This window comes from Scyliorhinus torazame, chromosome 1, assembly GCF_047496885.1.
Source record: "Scyliorhinus torazame isolate Kashiwa2021f chromosome 1, sScyTor2.1, whole genome shotgun sequence".
NCBI lineage: Eukaryota > Metazoa > Chordata > Chondrichthyes > Carcharhiniformes > Scyliorhinidae > Scyliorhinus > Scyliorhinus torazame.
In genome coordinates this window covers 87,906,010-87,923,674 of record NC_092707.1, presented here as the reverse complement: position 1 = coordinate 87,923,674, position 17,665 = coordinate 87,906,010, and the positions used below count along the sequence as shown (strand labels likewise).

General features: G+C 56.6%; 1 protein-coding gene across 1 annotated transcript in view; it reads left to right on the top strand.

The window, feature by feature from the left end:
* The window catches only part of LOC140414947 (solute carrier family 2, facilitated glucose transporter member 11-like), an 88,449-nt gene extending 77,281 nt beyond the window's left edge, over positions 1–11,168 (top strand). The window contains exons 11-12 of the mRNA XM_072501023.1: positions 3,050–3,177; positions 10,882–11,168. Of these exons, the coding sequence (XP_072357124.1) occupies positions 3,050–3,177; positions 10,882–11,073 (320 nt within the window). The 3' untranslated portion in view covers positions 11,074–11,168. The remainder of the gene's footprint in view (positions 1–3,049; positions 3,178–10,881) is intronic.
* The last annotated feature ends 6,497 nt before the right edge of the window (positions 11,169–17,665 follow it).

The following is a 17,665-nucleotide window of genomic DNA, read 5'->3' as shown; positions in this document are numbered from 1 at the left end:
ACAGTCCAGGAAATTCCACAAGTACTCAGCAGTTCTGGAAGCATCTGCGGGGAGACTAACGGAATTAACCTTTCAGAACAGTACTGACTGGAATGTCTGAGGAGTTCGTACAATTTCTTATTCATGTCAATGGTCTGGAATCTGAGACTCAGCAAAATCATCAAAAATCAAGATGATGCCAAACTAGTGGAAATGAAAAAGGCAGCCCAGAAATTGTGGAATGAGTTGGTCAAGATATATAAGTGGGAAGGACAATGATAGTCCATAGAATCCCTACAGTGCAGAAGGAGGCCATTCGGCCCATCAAGTCTGCACCTACCCTCTGAAAGAACACCCCACCCGGGTCCACTCCTGCAGCCCTATCCCCATAACCCCACCTATGTTGCACATCTTTGGACTGTGGGAGAAAACCCATGCAGACATGTAGAGAACGTACAAGCTCCATCCAGTCACCCGAGGCCAGAATTGAACCCGGGTCCCTGGCACTGTGAGGCAGCAGTGCTAACCACTGTGCCGCCATTCCGCCTTACCATTGGGACCAAAAACAGGACCTGACCATGGGAGCGGACAACGGGAACCTGGGAGGCATCTACTGGCATCAACCAAATTAAAGGCAGACATTGAAGCACAGTGACCCCTCCCAGAGCTGCCGTCCCATTTATAGGGCTGGCAACTTGACAGCAGCAACTATAGAGGGTCATGTTGAGACCACAACCAGGTCAACCATTGTCTTGTCAATAACGGGGGCAGATTTGGGGGTGAATGGCCTACTACTGCTCCTACAGTCCTATGTGCCAGAGACAGATGGGCAGGCAGGCATTGGTAATGAGGTGTAGAATATTCAGCAATGGCACTATAACCCTGGGGACAGACATTGCCATGAGCATGGGTCATGGGGTGTCCATAAAGAACATCCGAGTAATGACTAGAAGTGCTCTAATGCACTTCCTGTATGTGGATTGTCCTCTCTGGGGACTGCCATTAGCACTCTTTCCCCTTGGTTTCTGTGGCCATGAGCACCCGGTTTCCCTGGGTTTCTGTGGCTATGACTCCTCTTTCGTTCTCACTCCACAGTATAAATATTTCCCACTTTCTCTGTCCGTTAGCTTTGACAGTCATCGGACTCGAAATGTTAGCTCTTTTCTCTCCCTACAGATGCTGCCAGACTTGCTGAGATTTTCCAGCATTTTCTCTTTCGTTTCAGATTCCAGCATCCGCAGTAATTTGTCTTTATCCTGTATGTGGCGGCAGCTGCTGTCGGCCTGTCAAACATCACAAATATGCCCCGACCCAGGGACGTAGGGCAGGGTTGGAGTGGATGTAGAGGAATGTGCGGAGGTCAGGGACTGTGCTCCTCATTGTTTCTCCTTCATTCTCTAAAAATAAAAACCCACTTGCTCTGTTGTCAGTGTCTCCCTACAGTGACACATCTAAGATCAGTCACGAAGCAGTATGGGCAGCTGTAAGTCTGAACCCATATTCTTGTTCATAGTGCCAGTGTCAGTGACCCCAAATCAGCATTACTGAAGCATAAACGGATATAATTATCCTTTTAAAGTCTTTCGTCAACACGCCTCACCAAATCTCCATCTTATACAAGATCCTCACTGTAAACAGCAACAAGCTGTAACAATGCAGCGAAATGTGAGGTACTGCATTTTGGGAGAAGAAGTATGGGGAGACAATGTATGCTCAATGGTACAACTTTGAGGGGAGTGCAGGAGCAGAGGGACCTCGGGGTTCAAGCACATAATTCTCAGAAGGTGGCCAGACAAGTTGAAACAGTTATTAAGAAGGCTTATAAATGGGTTTATAGGGTGGCATGTGGCGCAGTGGTTAGCACTGGGACTGCGGCGCTGAGGACCCGGGTTCGAATCCCGGCCTGGGTCACTGCCCGTGTGGAGTTTGTACATTCTCCCCATGTCTGCGTGGTTTCACCCCCACAACCCAAAGATGTGCAGGTGGATTGACCACGCTAAGTTGCCCCTTCATTGGAAAAAAAATAATTGGGTACTCTAAATTTATTTAAAAGAAAATACAAAAAAATAATGGGTTTATAAATAGAGGCACAGAGTATAAAAGCAAGGAAGTGATGCTACGCCTCTACAAATCATTGCTCAGGCCACATTTGGAGTATTGTATTCAGTTCTGGGCACCTTATTTTTTTTTTAATTTTAGAGTACCCAATTCATTTTTTCAAATTAAGGGGCAATTTAGCGTGGCCAATCCACCTAACCCTGCACATCTTTGGGTTGTGGGAACAAAACCCACGCAAACAGGGAGAATGTGCAAACTCCACACGGACAGTGACCCAGAGCCAGGATTGAAACTGGGACCTCGGCGCCGTGAGGCTGCAGGGATAACCCACTGCGCCACAGTGCTGCCCTCTGGGCACCTTATTTAAGGAAGCCTGTTAAAGCCCAGGAGAGAGTGCAGAGGAGATTTACTAGAATGATACCAGGAATAAGGGGTACAAGGAAATATTGGAGAAATTAAGCTTGTTCTCCTTGGAGCTGAGAAGATTAAGAGGTGACCTTATTGAGGTGTTCAAAATTCTGAATAATTTTGACAGGGTAAAGAAGGATATTCTGTTTCCGCTAGTTGGTAAGTCAGTGACTAGGAGCCATAATTTCAAGATGGTCAGCAAGAGAGCAAGAGTGAGATGAGGAGAGATGTTGGGATTTGGAATGCACTGCCTGGGAGAGTGGTGGAGGTAGATTCTATAGGAGGTTTCAAAAGAGAGCTGTATATATATATTTGAAAGTGATGAATTTAGGGCGCTACAGAAATAGGGCTGGGGAATTGGACTAGTTGGTTGCTCCTTTGGGAGCCGGTGCAGGCACGATGGGCCGAATGGCCTCCTTTGCTGAATAACAAACAAACAGCTGTCTCTGAGGTATTACCACAACCTCGCAATTTAATTTACTGATCCTTCTTATGCAGAGATTAACTAATGGATTAATACCAGTTGCCCTAAATACTGCATTCTCCTTGCATAGTTCATTTAGAATGGAATATTTCCAATGTGTTGTGCTTATGTTTCACCCAGGGGGTGTTACTAACACTGTGACAGGGGAGCTGTTCACACAATCCTCACGTCCTGCGGCCTACATGATCAGCAGCTCCACAAACTGGATTTGCTTCTTCTTTATCAGTCTGGTATTCCCCCTTATTGTGGTAAGTACCTTCAGGTGTGCCTTGTAAACCCATCAAGACTTTTATCCACTGAAAGCAGTTCACAAAAAAAACCACCGTCCGGTCCACCGCACACCCACAACAAACTACTGAACTTCTTATAAATAGCAGGGGGTGTGGGGAATAGGGGGGGGGGGGGAATAGGGGGGGGATGGGGAATAGGGCAGGGGGGGGGGGGGAATAGGGCGGGGGGGGGAATAGGGCAGGGGGGGAGGAATAGGGCAGGGGGGGGAATCGGGGGGGGAATAGGGCAGGGGGGGGAATAGGGCAGGGGGGGAATAGGGCAGGGGGGGGAATAGGGCAGGGGGGGGAATAGGGCAGGGGGGGGAATAGGGCAGGGGGGGAATAGGACAGGGGGGGAATAGGGCAGGGGGGTAATAGGGCAGGGGGGAATAGGGCGGGGCGGGGGGAATAGGGCGGGGCGGGGGGAATAGGGCGGGGCGGGGCGGGGGGAATAGGGCAGGGGGGGATAGGGCAGGGGGTGTGGGGAATAGGGCAGGGGGTGTGGGGAGTGGGGAATAGGGCAGAGGGTGTGGGGAATAGGGCACAGGGTGTGGGGAATAGGGCAGGGGGTGTGGGGGAATAGGGCAGGGGGTGTGGGGAAATAGGGCAGGGGGTGTGGGGAATAGGGCGGGGGGATAGGGCAGGTGGTGTGGGGAATAGGGCAGGGGATGTGGGGAATAGGGCAGGGGGTGTGGGGGATAGGGCAGGGGGGGATAGGGCAGGGGGGATAGGGCAGGGGGTGTGGGGAATAGGGCAGGGGGTAGGGGGGGATAGGGCAGGGGGTGTGGGGAATAGGGCAGGGGGTGTGGGGGAATAGGGCAGGGGGTGTGGGGGAATAGGGCAGGGGGGATAGGGCAGGGGGTGTGGGGAATAGGGCAGGAGGTGTGGGGTAATAGGGCAGGGGGTGTGGGGAATAGGGCAGGGGGTAATAGGGCAGGGGGTGTGGGGAATAGGGCAGGGGGAGTGGGGAATAGGGCAGGGGGGGAATAGGGCAGAGGGTGTGGGGAATAGGGCAGGCGGTGTGGGGGAATAGGGCAGGGGATGTGGGGAATAGGGCAGGGGGTGTGGGGGATAGGGCAGGGGGGATAGGGCAGGGGGTGTGGGGAATAGGGCAGGGGGTAGGGGGGATAGGGCAGGGGATGTGGGGAATAGGGCAGGGGGTGTGGGGGAATAGGGCAGGGGGTGTGGGGGAATAGGGCAGGGGGGATAGGGCAGGGGGTGTGGGGAATAGGGCAGGGGGTGTGGGGTAATAGGGCAGGGGGTGTGGGGAATAGGGCAGGGGGGGAATAGGGCAGGGGGTGTGGGGAATAGGGCAGGGGGAGTGGGGAATAGGGCAGGGGGGGAATAGGGCAGAGGGTGTGGGGAATAGGGCAGGCGGTGTGGGGGAATAGGGCAGGGGGTGTGGGGGAATAGGGCAGGGGGTGTGGGGAGTGGGGAATAGGGCAGGGGGGGAATAGGGCAGGTGGTGTGGGGAATAGGGCAAGGGGTGTGGGGAATGGGGAATAGGGCAGGGGGTGTGGGGAATAGGGCAGGGGGTGTGGGGAATAGGGCAGGGGGTGTGGGGAATAGCGCAGGGGGTGTGGGGAATTGGGCAGGGGGGAATAGGGCAGGGGGTTGTGGGGAATAGGGATGGGGATGTGGTGGATTAGGGCAGGGGGTGTGGGGGAATAGGGCAGGGGTGTGGGGGAATAGGGCAGGGGGTGTGTGGGAATAGGGCAGGGGATGTTGGGGAATAGGGCAGGGGGTGTGGGGGAATAGGGCAGGGGGTGTAGGGAATAGGGCAGGGGGTGTGGGGGAATAGGGCAGGGTGTGGGGAATACGGCAGGGCGTGATGGGGAATAGGGCAGTGGGTGTGGGGAATAGGGCGGGTGTGGGGGAATAGGGCAGGGGGTGGGGGGGAATAGGGCAGGGTTGGGGGGTTATAGGGGAGGGGGGAATAGGGCAGGGGGTGTGGGGAATAGGGCAGGGGTGGGGGGGTTATAGGGGAGGGGAGAATAGGGCAGGGGGTGTGGGGGAATAGGGCAGAGGTGTGGGGGAGAAAGGCAGGGGTGTGTGGGGGAACAGGGCAGGGGGTGGGGGAATAGGGCAGGAGGTGTGGGGGAATAGGACAGGAGGTGTGGGGGAATAGGGCAGGGGGTGGGGGAATAGGGCAGGGGGTGGGGGAATAGGGCAGCGGTGGGGGGAATTTGGCAGGGGGTGGGGAATAGGGCAGGGGGTGGGGGGAATGGGGGTGGGGGGGAATAGGGCAGGGCGAGGGGGGAATTTGCGTGGGGGGGATAGGGCAGGGGGTGGGGAATAGGGCAGGGGGTGGGGGAGAATAGGGCAGGGGGTGGGGGGGAATAGGGCAGGGGGTGGGGGAGAATACGGCAGGGGGTGGGGGGGGAATAGGGCAGGGGTTGAGGGGGGAATAGGGCAGGCGGAGGGGGGGAATAGGGCAGGCGGAGGGGGGAATAGGAATGGGGAGGGGGGAATATGGAGGGGGGAATAGGGCAGGGAGTGCGGGGGAATAGTGCAGGGGGTGCGGGGAAATAGGGCAGGGGGTGTGGGGGAATAGGGCAGTGGGTGTGGGGGAATAGGGCAGGGAGTGGGGGGAATAGGTCAGTGGGTGTGGGGAATAGGTCAGTGGGTGTGGGGAATAGGGCAGGGGGTGGGGGAATAGGGCAGGGGGTGAGGGAATAGGGCAGGGGGTGGTGGGAATAGGGCAGGGGGTGTGGGGAACAGGGCAGGGGGTGTGGGGAACAGGGCAGGGTTGGGGGGTTATAGGGAAGGGGGGAATAGGGCAGGGGGTGTGGGGAATAGGGCAGGGGTGGGGGGGTATAGGGGAGGGGGGAATAGGGCAGGGGATGAGGGGGAAATAGGGCAGGGGGTGTGGGGGAATAGGGTAGGGGGTGTGGGGGAATAGGGCAGGGGGTGTGGGGGAATAGGGCAGGGGGTGGGGGAATAGGGCAGGGGGTGGGGGAATAGGGCAGCGGTGGGGGGAATTGAGCAGGGGGTGGGGGAATAGGACAGCGGTGGGGGGAATTGGGCAGGGGGTGGGGGAATAGGGCAGGGGTGGGGGAATAGGGCAGGGGTGGGGGGAATAGGGCAGGGAGAGGGGGGAATTTGGGTGGGGGGAATAGGGCAGGGGGTGGGGGGGAATAGGGCAGGGGGTGGGGGGGGAATAGGGCAGGCGGAGGGGGGGAATAGGAATGGGGAGGGGGGAATATGGAGGGGGGAATAAGGGAGGGGGGAATAGGGCAGGGAGTGCGGGGGAATAGGGCAGGGAGTGCGGGGGAATAGGGCAGGGGGTGTGGGGGAATAGGGCAGGGGGTGTGGGGAACAGGGCAGGGTTGGGGGTTATAGGGGAGGGGGGAATAGGGCAGGGGGTGTGGGGAATAGGGCAGGGGGTGTGGGGAATAGCGCAGGGGGTGTGGGGAATTGGGCAGGGGGGAATAGGGCAGGGGGTTGTGGGGAATAGGGATGGGGATGTGGTGGATTAGGGCAGGGGGTGTGGGGGAATAGGGCAGGAGTGTGGGGGAATAGGGCAGGGGGTGTGGGGGAATAGGGCAGGGGATGTTGGGGAATAGGGCAGGGGGTGTGGGGGAATAGGGCAGGGGGTGTGGGGGAATAGGGCAGGGTGTGGGGAATACGGCAGGGCGTGATGGGGAATAGGGCAGTGGGTGTGGGGAATAGGGCGGGTGTGGGGGAATAGGGCAGGGGGTGGGGGGGAATAGGGCAGGGTTGGAGGGTTATAGGGGAGGGGGGAATAGGGCAGGGGGTGTGGGGAATAGGGCAGGGGTGGGGGGGTTATAGGGGAGGGGAGAATAGGGCAGGGGGTGTGGGGGAATAGGGCAGAGGTGTGGGGGAGAAAGGCAGGGGTGTGTGGGGGAACAGGGCAGGGGGTGGGGGAATAGGGCAGGAGGTGTGGGGGAATAGGACAGGAGGTGTGGGGGAATAGGGCAGGGGGTGGGGGAATAGGGCAGGGGGTGGGGGAATAGGGCAGCGGTGGGGGGAATTTGGCAGGGGGTGGGGAATAGGGCAGGGGGTGGGGGGAATGGGGGTGGGGGGGAATAGGGCAGGGCGAGGGGGGAATTTGCGTGGGGGGGATAGGGCAGGGGGTGGGGGGGAATAGGGCAGGGGGTGGGGGAGAATAGGGCAGGGGGTGGGGGGGAATAGGGCAGGGGATGGGGGAGAATACGGCAGGGGGTGGGGGGGGAATAGGGCAGGGGTTGAGGGGGGAATAGGGCAGGCGGAGGGGGGGAATAGGGCAGGCGGAGGGGGGAATAGGAATGGGGAGGGGGGAATATGGAGGGGGGAATAGGGCAGGGAGTGCGGGGGAATAGTGCAGGGGGTGCGGGGAAATAGGGCAGGGGGTGTGGGGGAATAGGGCAGTGGGTGTGGGGGAATAGGGCAGGGAGTGGGGGGAATAGGTCAGTGGGTGTGGGGAATAGGTCAGTGGGTGTGGGGAATAGGGCAGGGGGTGGGGGAATAGGGCAGGGGGTGAGGGAATAGGGCAGGGGGTGGTGGGAATAGGGCAGGGGGTGTGGGGAACAGGGCAGGGGGTGTGGGGAACAGGGCAGGGTTGGGGGGTTATAGGGAAGGGGGGAATAGGGCAGGGGGTGTGGGGAATAGGGCAGGGGTGGGGGGGGTATAGGGGAGGGGGGAATAGGGCAGGGGATGGGGGGGAAATAGGGCAGGGGGTGTGGGGGAATAGGGTAGGGGGTGTGGGGGAATAGGGCCAGGGGGTGTGGGGGAATAGGGCAGGGGGTGGGGGAATAGGGCAGGGGGTGGGGGAATAGGGCAGCGGTGGGGGGAATTGAGCAGGGGGTGGGGGAATAGGACAGCGGTGGGGGGAATTGGGCAGGGGGTGGGGGAATAGGGCAGGGGTGGGGGAATAGGGCAGGGGTGGGGGGAATAGGGCAGGGAGAGGGGGGAATTTGGGTGGGGGGAATAGGGCAGGGGGTGGGGGGGAATAGGGCAGGGGGTGGGGGGGGGAATAGGGCAGGCGGAGGGGGGAATAGGAATGGGGAGGGGGGAATATGGAGGGGGGAATAAGGGAGGGGGGGAATAGGGCAGGGAGTGCGGGGGAATAGGGCAGGGAGTGCGGGGGAATAGGGCAGGGGGTGTGGGGAAATAGGGCAGGAGGTGTGGGGAATAGGGCAGGGGGTGGGGGAATAGGGCAGGGGGTGGGGTGAATAGGGCAGGGGGTGTGGGGAACAGGGCAGGGTTGGGGGTTATAGGGGAGGGGGGAATAGGGCAGGGGGTGTGGGGGAATAGGGCAGGGTGTGTGGGGGAATAGGGCAGGGTGTGTGGGGGAATAGGGCAGCGGTGGGGGGAATTGAGCAGGCGGTGGGGGAATAGGACAGCGGTGGGGGGAATTGGGCAGGGGGTGGGGGAATAGGGCAGGGGGTGGGGGAATAGGGCAGCGGTGGGGGGAATTGAGCAGGGGGTGGGAGAATAGGACAGCGGTGGGGGGAATTGGGCAGAGGGTGGGGGAATAGGGCAGGGGGTGGGGGGGGAATAGGGCAGGGCGAGGGGGGGAATTTGGGTGGGGGGAATAGGGCAGGGTGTGGGGGGGAATAGGGCAGGGGGTGGGGGGGAATAGAGCAGGGGGAGGGGGGAATAGGAATGGGGAGGGGGTAATAGGGCAGGGGGTTGGGGAGAATAGGGCAGGGGGTTGGGAGGAATAGGGCAGGGGGTGGGGGAATAGGGCAGGGAGAGGGGGGAATTTGGGTGGGGGGATAGGGCAGGGGGAGGGGGGAATGGGGAGGTGGGGAATAGGGATGGGGAGGGGGGAATAGGGCAGGGGGTGTGGGGGAATAGGACAGGGGGTGGGAGAATTGGGCAGGGTGTGGGACAATAGGGGAGGGGGGAATAGGGGAGGGGGCAGGAGGGAATAGGGCAGGGGTGGGGGGGAATAGGGCAGGGGGAGGGGGGAAATGTCAGGGGGAGGGGGGAAATGGCAGGGGGTGGGGGGAATTGGACGGGGGTGTGGGGAAATAGGGCAGGGGATGTGGGGGAATAGGGCAGGGGGTGTGGGGGACTAGGGCAGGGTGGGGGAATAGGGTAGGGGGTGCGACAGAAGACAGGGTGTTAGGGGAATCGGACAGAGGGTGTAGGGAAAGTGGACAGGGTGATGCACTATCAATTACGATGAGACGAGAGTAGAGAGTAATCAAGGCTTTATTACACTGAGATGTGTGGCCTCCTACAGCTGCTGCCGAAATGGCTGCGGTTCGGAGAGCCCACACATTTATACTCCACCTACTGGGCGGTGCCAGCAGGCAGGATCTACCCCTGTATCTGTAGTACAGGGGCATTACCGTAATACCCTCGTATGCAATGCAGTATATACAATATAATACAACAGTGGTGACTATCACACAGGAGATGTGGGAAGTGGACAGGGGGTGTGGGGGTAGAGGGTGTGGGGAAGAGGGCAGTGGGTGTGGGGAAGACGGCAGAGGGTGTGGGGAAGAGGGCAGTGGGTGTGGGGAAGAGGGCAGTGGGTGTGGGGAAGAGGGCAGAGGGTGTGGTGAACAGGTTGAGGATGTGAGAAAGAGAGCAGACAGTGTGAGAATTAAGCAGAGGGTGCAGTGGGAGAGGGCCGGAGGGTGCAGTGGGGGAGGGCCGGAGGGTGCAGTGGGAGAGGGCCAGAGGGTGCAGTGGGAGAGGGCCGGAGAGTACAGTGGGGGAGGGCAGGAGGGTGCAGTGGGAGAGGGCCAGAGGGTGCAGTGGGTGAGGGCTGGAGGGTGCAGTGGGAGAGGGCCGGAGGGTGCAGTGGGGGAGGACAGGAGGGTGCAGTGAGGGAGGGCCGGAGGGTGCAGTGGGAGAGGGCCGGAGAGTATAGTGGGGGAGGGCCGGAGGGTGCAGTGGGAGAGGGCCGGAGGGTGCAGTGGGGGAGGGCCGGAGGGTGCAGTGGGGGAGGGCCGGAGGGTGCAGTGGGGGAGGGCAGGAGGGTGCAGTGAGGGAGGGCCGGAGAGTACAGTGGGGGAGGGCCGGAGGGTGCAGTGGGTGAGGGCCGGAGGGTGCAGTGGGAGAGGGCCAGAGGGTGCAGTGGGTGAGGGCTGGAGGGTGCAGTGGGAGAGGGCCGGAGGATGCAGTGGGGGAGGGCCGGAGGGTGCAGTGGGAGAGGGCCAGAGGGTGCAGTGGGGGAGGACAGGAGGGTGCAGTGAGGGAGGGCCGGAGGGTGCAGTGGGAGAGGGCCGGAGGGTGCAGTGAGGGAGGGCCGGAGGGTGCAGTGGGAGAGGGCCGGAGGGTGCAGTGGGGGAGGGCCAGAGGGTGCAGTGGGGGAGGGCCAGAGGGTGCAGTAGGAGAGGGCCGGAGGGTGCAGTGGGGGAGGGCAGTAGGCTGCAGTGGGGGAGGGCAGGAGGGTGCAGTGGGGGAGGTCCGGAGGGTGCAGTGGGAGTGGGCAGGAGGATGCAGTGGGGGAGGGTAGGAGGGTGCAGTGGGAGTGGGCAGGAGGATGCAGTGGGGGAGGGTAGGAGGGTGCAGTGGGGGAGGGCCGGAGGGTGCAGTGGAATAAGGGTGAGGTTATGGGCAGGGGCTGTAGTGGAATGGGCAGCGTTGTGACAGAAGTGGTGGGTGGGAAGAGTGGCAAGATAGGTGGGAAGCTCTCCACCCCACCCCCCACCACCATGGCCCTGTGTTTAATGTACCACATTTAATTTACTGTGCTCAGTGCTGTGTGGCTTTCCTTGGCAGGATGGTCTGAAACACTTCTGCTTCCTCATCTTCCTGGCTGAGTGCCTCCTGGCGACACTGTTCATATACATCATCTTACCCGAAACGAAAAACAGGTCCTTCCTGGATATCGAGAAGGAATTTCAAGCCCGGAATGTCAAGGCAGGAATGACAGGGAGTGTCAACCGAGACGTGCAGATGTCAAGATTTTGAAAACCTTAATTGTCATCCAAGCAACCAGCCCAACTGCAATCTGTCGCACTGTTATGAGGCCTGTATAATTGCCCAATTAAAGCATTGCAAACGTCCCTTCTGTACCCATATGGTATTTCAGCTTGACTGCGGAAGGGGGAAATAGCCAGTGTCTTGCATGAGTGAATCCAGCCGGTGTTGCTGCATGCCTGTGTACTATGTATGGTGGGCGGTTTCATGGACAGTGTGAAGGTTTTGATTTGAACTGAATCTGAAGACATTATGCAACACACACTGCCCAGATAGACAGGCACTTTCTCAGATACTGATTGCAAGGTGATTTAAAACTGAAAGTGGAGCATCATTCGAAACAAAAAAAATCAGGGCCCAGTAATAAAAGTTATTAAACTTGAGTGCAAATAGAATTATAAAGTTCTTACTCTGCAGACAGAGAACTTGGAACTACACTGAGTGTTGTGCACCTATAAAATAAAGTTGGCTTCTGATCCCAAGTATCTCTCTATAGAACAGATTGATTTACACATACAAATGCTGCGTCAGGCCTCTGAACAACTTTACCCTGGTTCCAGTCAATTACAAATCGCCCACTTAAAGCACATCACCAAACTCTGAAACTGGTTGGTGTCATGATAATATTCGCTTATTGTCACAAGTAGGCTTCAATGAAGTTACTGTGAAAAGCCCCTAGTCGCCACATTCTGCACCTGTTCGGGGAGGCCGGTACGGGAATTGAATCCGTGCTGCTGGTCTTGTTCTGCATTGCAAGCCAGCTGTTTAGCCCACTGTGCTAAACCAGCCCCATTGATTGTGGTTGTGAACTCCAGTATTGACACAATATGGTACAATCTGTATGATGTGGGGGTCACCTGACCTAGGGATCAAAGGTCAGATAGAATGTGGTAGAGACGTTTGTTTTTAAAGAATTCCAATTAAGGGGCAATTTTGCGTGGCCAATCCACCTATCCTGCACATCTTTTGGGTTATGGGAGTGATACCCACGCAGACATGGGGAGAATGTGCAAACTCCACACCGAACCCGGGTCCTCGATGCCGGGAGGCAGCAGTGCTAACCGATGTGCCATCATGCCGCCTCCCCAAAAGGTTTTAACAAGGTTGCAGGTGCCTTGCAGTTGTGTGTTCTGATGCACGATCAATGACCACTAAAGCGAGGTTGTATCCAACTGAAGGCTTTAATAAGCTGGATGTTTCCCCCAGCAGCTCAGGTACGGAATAGAACATAGAACATTACAGCGCAGTACAGGCCCTTCGGCCCTCGATGTTGCTCCGACCTGTGAAACCACTCTAAAGCCCACCTACACTATTCCCTTATCGTCCATATGTCTATCCAATGACCATTTGAATGCCCTTAGTGTTGGCGAGTCCACTACTGTTGCAGGCAGGGCATTCCACGCCCTGAGGAAAGAACCTACCTCTGACATCTGTCCTATCTCTATCTCCCCTCAATTTAAACCTATGTCCCCTCGTGCTAGTCATCACCATCTGAGGAAAAAGGCTCTCACTGTCCACCCTATCCAATCCTCTGATCATCTTGTATGCCTCAATTAAGTCACCTCTTAACCTTCTCTCTAATGAAAACAGTCTCAAGCCCCTCAGCCTTTCCTCATAAGATCTTCCCTCCATACCAGGCAACATTCTGGTAAATCTCCTCTGCACCCTTTCCAATGCTTCCACATCCTTCCTAAAATGCGGCGACCAGAATTGCACGCAATACTCCAAATGCGGCCGCACCAGAGTTTTGTACAGCTGCAACATGACCTCATGGCTCCGAAACTCAATCCCTAGACCAATAAAAGCTAACACACCGTACGCCTTCTTAACAACCCTCTCAACCTGGGTGGCAACCTTCAGGGATCTATGTACATGGACACCGAGAGCTCTCTGCTCATCCACACTGCCAAGAATCTTACCATTAGCCCAGTACTCTGTCTTCCTGTTATTCCTTCCAAAATGAATCACCTCACACTTTTCTGCATTAAACTCCATTTGCCACCTCTCAGCCCAGCGCTGCAGCTTATCTATGTCCCTCTGTAATTTGTAACATCCTTCCGCACTGTCCACAACTCCACCGACTTTAGTGCCATCTGCAAATTTACTCACCCATCCTTCTACGCCCTCCTCCAGGTCATTTATAAAAATGACAAACAACAGTGGCCCCAAAACAGATCCTTGTGGTACACCACTAGTAACTGGATGCCAGTCTGAACATTTCCCATCAACCACCACCCTTTGTCTTCTTCCAGCTAGCCAATTTCTGATCCAAACTGCTAAATCACCCTGAATCCCATGCCTCCGTGTTTTCTTCAGTAGCCTACCGTGGGGAACCTTATCAAACGCTTTACTGAAATCCATATACACCACATCAACTGCTTTATATTCATCCACCTGTTTGGTCACTTTCTCAAAGAACTCAATAAGATTTGTGAGGCACGACCTACCCTTCACAAAACCGTGTTGACTACCTCTAATCAAATTATTCCTTTCCAGATGATTATACATCCTATCTCTTATAAGCCTTTCCAAGATTTTGCCCACAACATAAGTAAGGTTCACTGGTCTATAGTTACCGGGGTTGTCTCTACACCCCTTCTTGAACAAGGGGACAACATTTGCTATCCTCCAGTCTTCTGGCACTTTTCCTGTTGACAAAGATGACTTAAAGATCAAAGGCTCAGCAATCTCCTCCCTAGTTTCCCAGAGAAACCTAGGATGAATCCCATCCGGCCCAGGGGACTTATCTATTTTCACACTTTCCAGAATTGCTAACACCTCCTCCTTATGAACCACAAGCCCTTCTAGTCTAGTAGCCTGAATCTCAGTATTCCCCTCGACAACATTGCCTTTTTCCTTTGTGAATACCGATGAAAAATATTCATTTTGCACCTATCTCCTCGGACTCCAAGCACAACTTCCCACTACTGTCCTTGACTGGCCCTACTCTTACCCTCGTCATTCGTTTATTCCTGACATATCTATAGAAAGCTGTGGGGTTATCCTTGATCCTACCTGCCAAAGACTTCTCATGTCCCCCCCTGGCTCTTCTTAGCTCTCTCTTTAGGTCCTTCCTAGCTAACTTGTAACTCTCGAGGGCCCTAACTGAACCTTCATGTCTCATCTTTACATAAGCCTCCTTCTTCCTCTTGACAAGTGTTTTGACTGCTTTAGAATGAAGGCTGCTGGGGAGGCACTGGTTCTTATACTCTGCCTAGCAGGGCGGAGCTATCATACAATCTAACCAATATAAAGCATACAGTTTCCACCAATGGTGCTTTAGCCTAACAGGTACCGTAATACCTATAATACCACATTCATCCTCTTTTAAAAAAAGGGTACGGTGGGGGTGGTGGTCTGAAACTACAAACATGGCAACGTGGTATAATTAGTTATGGAGGTACCGTAATACCTCCGTACAGTGTTTAGTAACTATTTACAATTCTGATAGCTATGTACATTTGATGGTTTATATTTACAGTTTACAATTAAAATGAAGCAATCAGTCGATCGGGGGCCCTGGTCGTCCTCTGTGATCGTCGGAGCTTCGGTGGTGACTCTGGTGGAGACGCGGGCGTCTGTGACTCCGGGAGCGTAGCTTCGATCTCCATGGCAGCTTCGTCACCCCTAGACGGTGCTGGTGGAGAAAATGGTTGACCTGGGAAGGGAGCGCCTGCGGGGTGCGTCGGTGGGTGGGGAGGCCTAGACGGGACGGCAGAAGGACCGATCCCCCTGTAAGGTGCTGTGGTGGAGGGGAGGGTGGGACTGGGCTGGGATGTGCGTGGGGTTCCGGTGGGCGCCAGGTCCCGTAGGGAGACCACATCTTGTCGGCCATTGGGGTATGCCAGTAGGCGTACTGGGGGTTAGCATGGATCAGGTGGACCCTCTTGACCAATGGGTCCGACTTGTGCGCCCGCACGTATTTTCGGAGCAGGATGGGCCCGGGCGCTGCCATCCAGGTCGGGAGCGAGGTCCCAGAGGAGGACTTCCTAGGGAAGACAAGGAGGCGTTCGTGAGGTGACTGATTGGTGGTCATACAAAGCAGTGACCGGATGGAGTGGAGGGCATCCGGGAGGACCTCTTGTCAGCGGGAGACTGGGAGGTTCCTAGACCGTAGGGCCAGTAGGACGGTCTTCCAGACCGTTCTGTTCTCCCTCTCTACCTGTCCATTACCCCGGGGGTTGTAACTGGTCGCCCTGCTCAAGGCAATGCTCTTGCTGAGCAGGAATTGACGCAGTTTGTCGCTCATAAAGAAGGACCCGTATCACTGTGTATGAAAGCGGGGAACCCGAACAGTGTAAAGATGCTATGGAGGGCCTTGATGACGGTGGTTGTGGTCATGTCAGGGCAGGGGATGGCGAATGGGAACCGGGAGTACTCGTCAATCACGTTCAGGAAGTACGTGTTGTGGTCGGTGGAGGGGAGGGGGCCTTTGAAGTCCATGCTGAGGCGTTCAAAGGGACGGGAAGCCTTTATCAGGTGCGCTTTCTCTGGTCGGTAGAAGTGCGGTTTGCACTCCGTGCAGATTTGGCAGTCCCTGGTGGCTGTCCTGACCTCCTCGATGGAGTAGGGCAGGTTGCGGGTCGTGACAAAATGGAAAAAGCGAGTGACCCCTGGGTGGCAGAGGTCCTTGTGGAGGGCTCGGAGGCGGTCTGCTTGTGCGGTGGCACATGTGCCGCGGGACAGGGCATCAGGAGGCTCATTTAGCTTCCCGGGACGATACAAGATCTCGTAGTTGTAGGTGGAGAGTTCGATCCTCCACCGCAAGATCTTATCGGTTTTTATCTTGCCCCGCTGTGCATTATCAAATATGAAAGCAACCGACCGTTGGTCCGTGAGGAGAGTGAATCTCCTGCCGGCCAGGTAATGCCTCCAATGTCGCACAACTTCTACTAAGGCCTGGGCCTCCTTTTCAACTGAGGAGTGGTGGATTTTGGAAGCATGGAGGGTACGAGAGAAGAAGGCCACGGGTCTGCCCGCTTGGTTGAGGGTGACCGCCAGAGCTACGTCGGACGCATCGCTCTCAACCTGGAAGGGGAGGGACTCATCGATGGCGTGCATCGTGGCCTTTCCAATGCCTGCTTTGATGTGACTGAAGGCCTGGCGGGCCTCTATCGACAGGGGAAAAGCTGTGGATTGGATCAGGGGACAGGCCTTGTCCGCATAGTTGGGGACCCACTGGGCGTAGTAGCTGAAAAGCCCTAGGCAACGTTTCAAGGCCTTGGAGCAGTGAGGGAGCGGGAACTCCATAAGGGGGCGCATGCGTTCAGGGTCGGGGCCTCTTACTCCATTTCGCACTACGTAGCCGAGGATGGCTAGGCGGTCGGTGCTAAACACGCATTTATCCTTGTTGTATGTAAGGTTAAAGATTTTAGCAGTCTGGAGAAATTTTCGGAGGTTGGTGTCGTGGTCCTGCTGGTCATGGCCGCAGATGGTGACATTATCGAGGTACGGGAATGTTGCCTGTAAACCATACCGGTCAACCATTCGGTCCATCTCGCGCTGGAAGACCGAGACCCCATTGGTGACACTGAAGGGAACCCTTAAAAAGTGATAGAGCCGCCCAACTGCCTCGAAGGCGGTGTATTTGCGGTCATTGGACGGATGGGGAGCTGGTGGTAGGCGGACTTGAGATCCACCGTGGAGAAGACCTTATAATGCGCAATCCTGTTTACCAGGTCGGATATGCGGGGGAGAGGGTACGCGTCCAGCTGCATATACCTGTTGATGGTCTGACTGCAGTCGATGACCACCCTATGCTTCTCCCCGGTCTTTACCACCAGTACTTGAGCTCTCCAGGGGCTGTTGCTGGTATCAATGACCCCTTCCCTCAGTAGCCTTTGGACCTCTGACCTAATAAAGATCCGGTCCTGGGCACTGTAGTGTCTGCTCCTGGTGGCGACGGGTTTGCAATCCGGGGTGAGGTTCGCAATGAAGGAAGGCGGGTCGACCTTAAGGGTCGCGAGGCCGCAGACAGTAAGGGGGGGGGGGTATAGGGCCGCCAAATTTGAAGGTCAGACTTTGAAGGTTACACTGGAAGTCTAAACCCAGGAGTGTAGCCGCACAGAGGTGGGGAAGGACGTAGAGGTGGAAATTTTTGAACTCCCTTCCCTGGACTGTGAGGTTTGCTACACAAAACCCCTTTATCTCTACTGAGTGTGAACAGGAAGCCAGGGAGATCTTTTGATTAACGGGGTGGATGAGGAGAGAACAGCGCCTTACCGTGTCAGGGTGTATGAAGCTCTCCGTGCTCCCAGAGTCGATTAGGCAGGACGTCTCGTGCCCGTTGATGAATACGGTCGTCGTAGCAGTTGAGAGTGTTGGAGGCCGAGACTGATCCAGAGTCACCGAGGCTAATCGCAGCAGTTGAGAGCTCTCTTCGGGCAGTGTGTGGTCAGCCGAGCTGGGGTCCTGGTGGTTCATCCAAGATGGCGGCTCCCATTGGTCGCACATGGCTGGGGGTGCACAAAATGGCGGCGTCATCCCTCCAACGTGACGTCCGCGGAACAAGATGCCGGCGCCCGGGGGCCGCACGTGGCCCTTGAATATGAAGATGGCGGCGACCGCTGGCTGCACGGGGCCG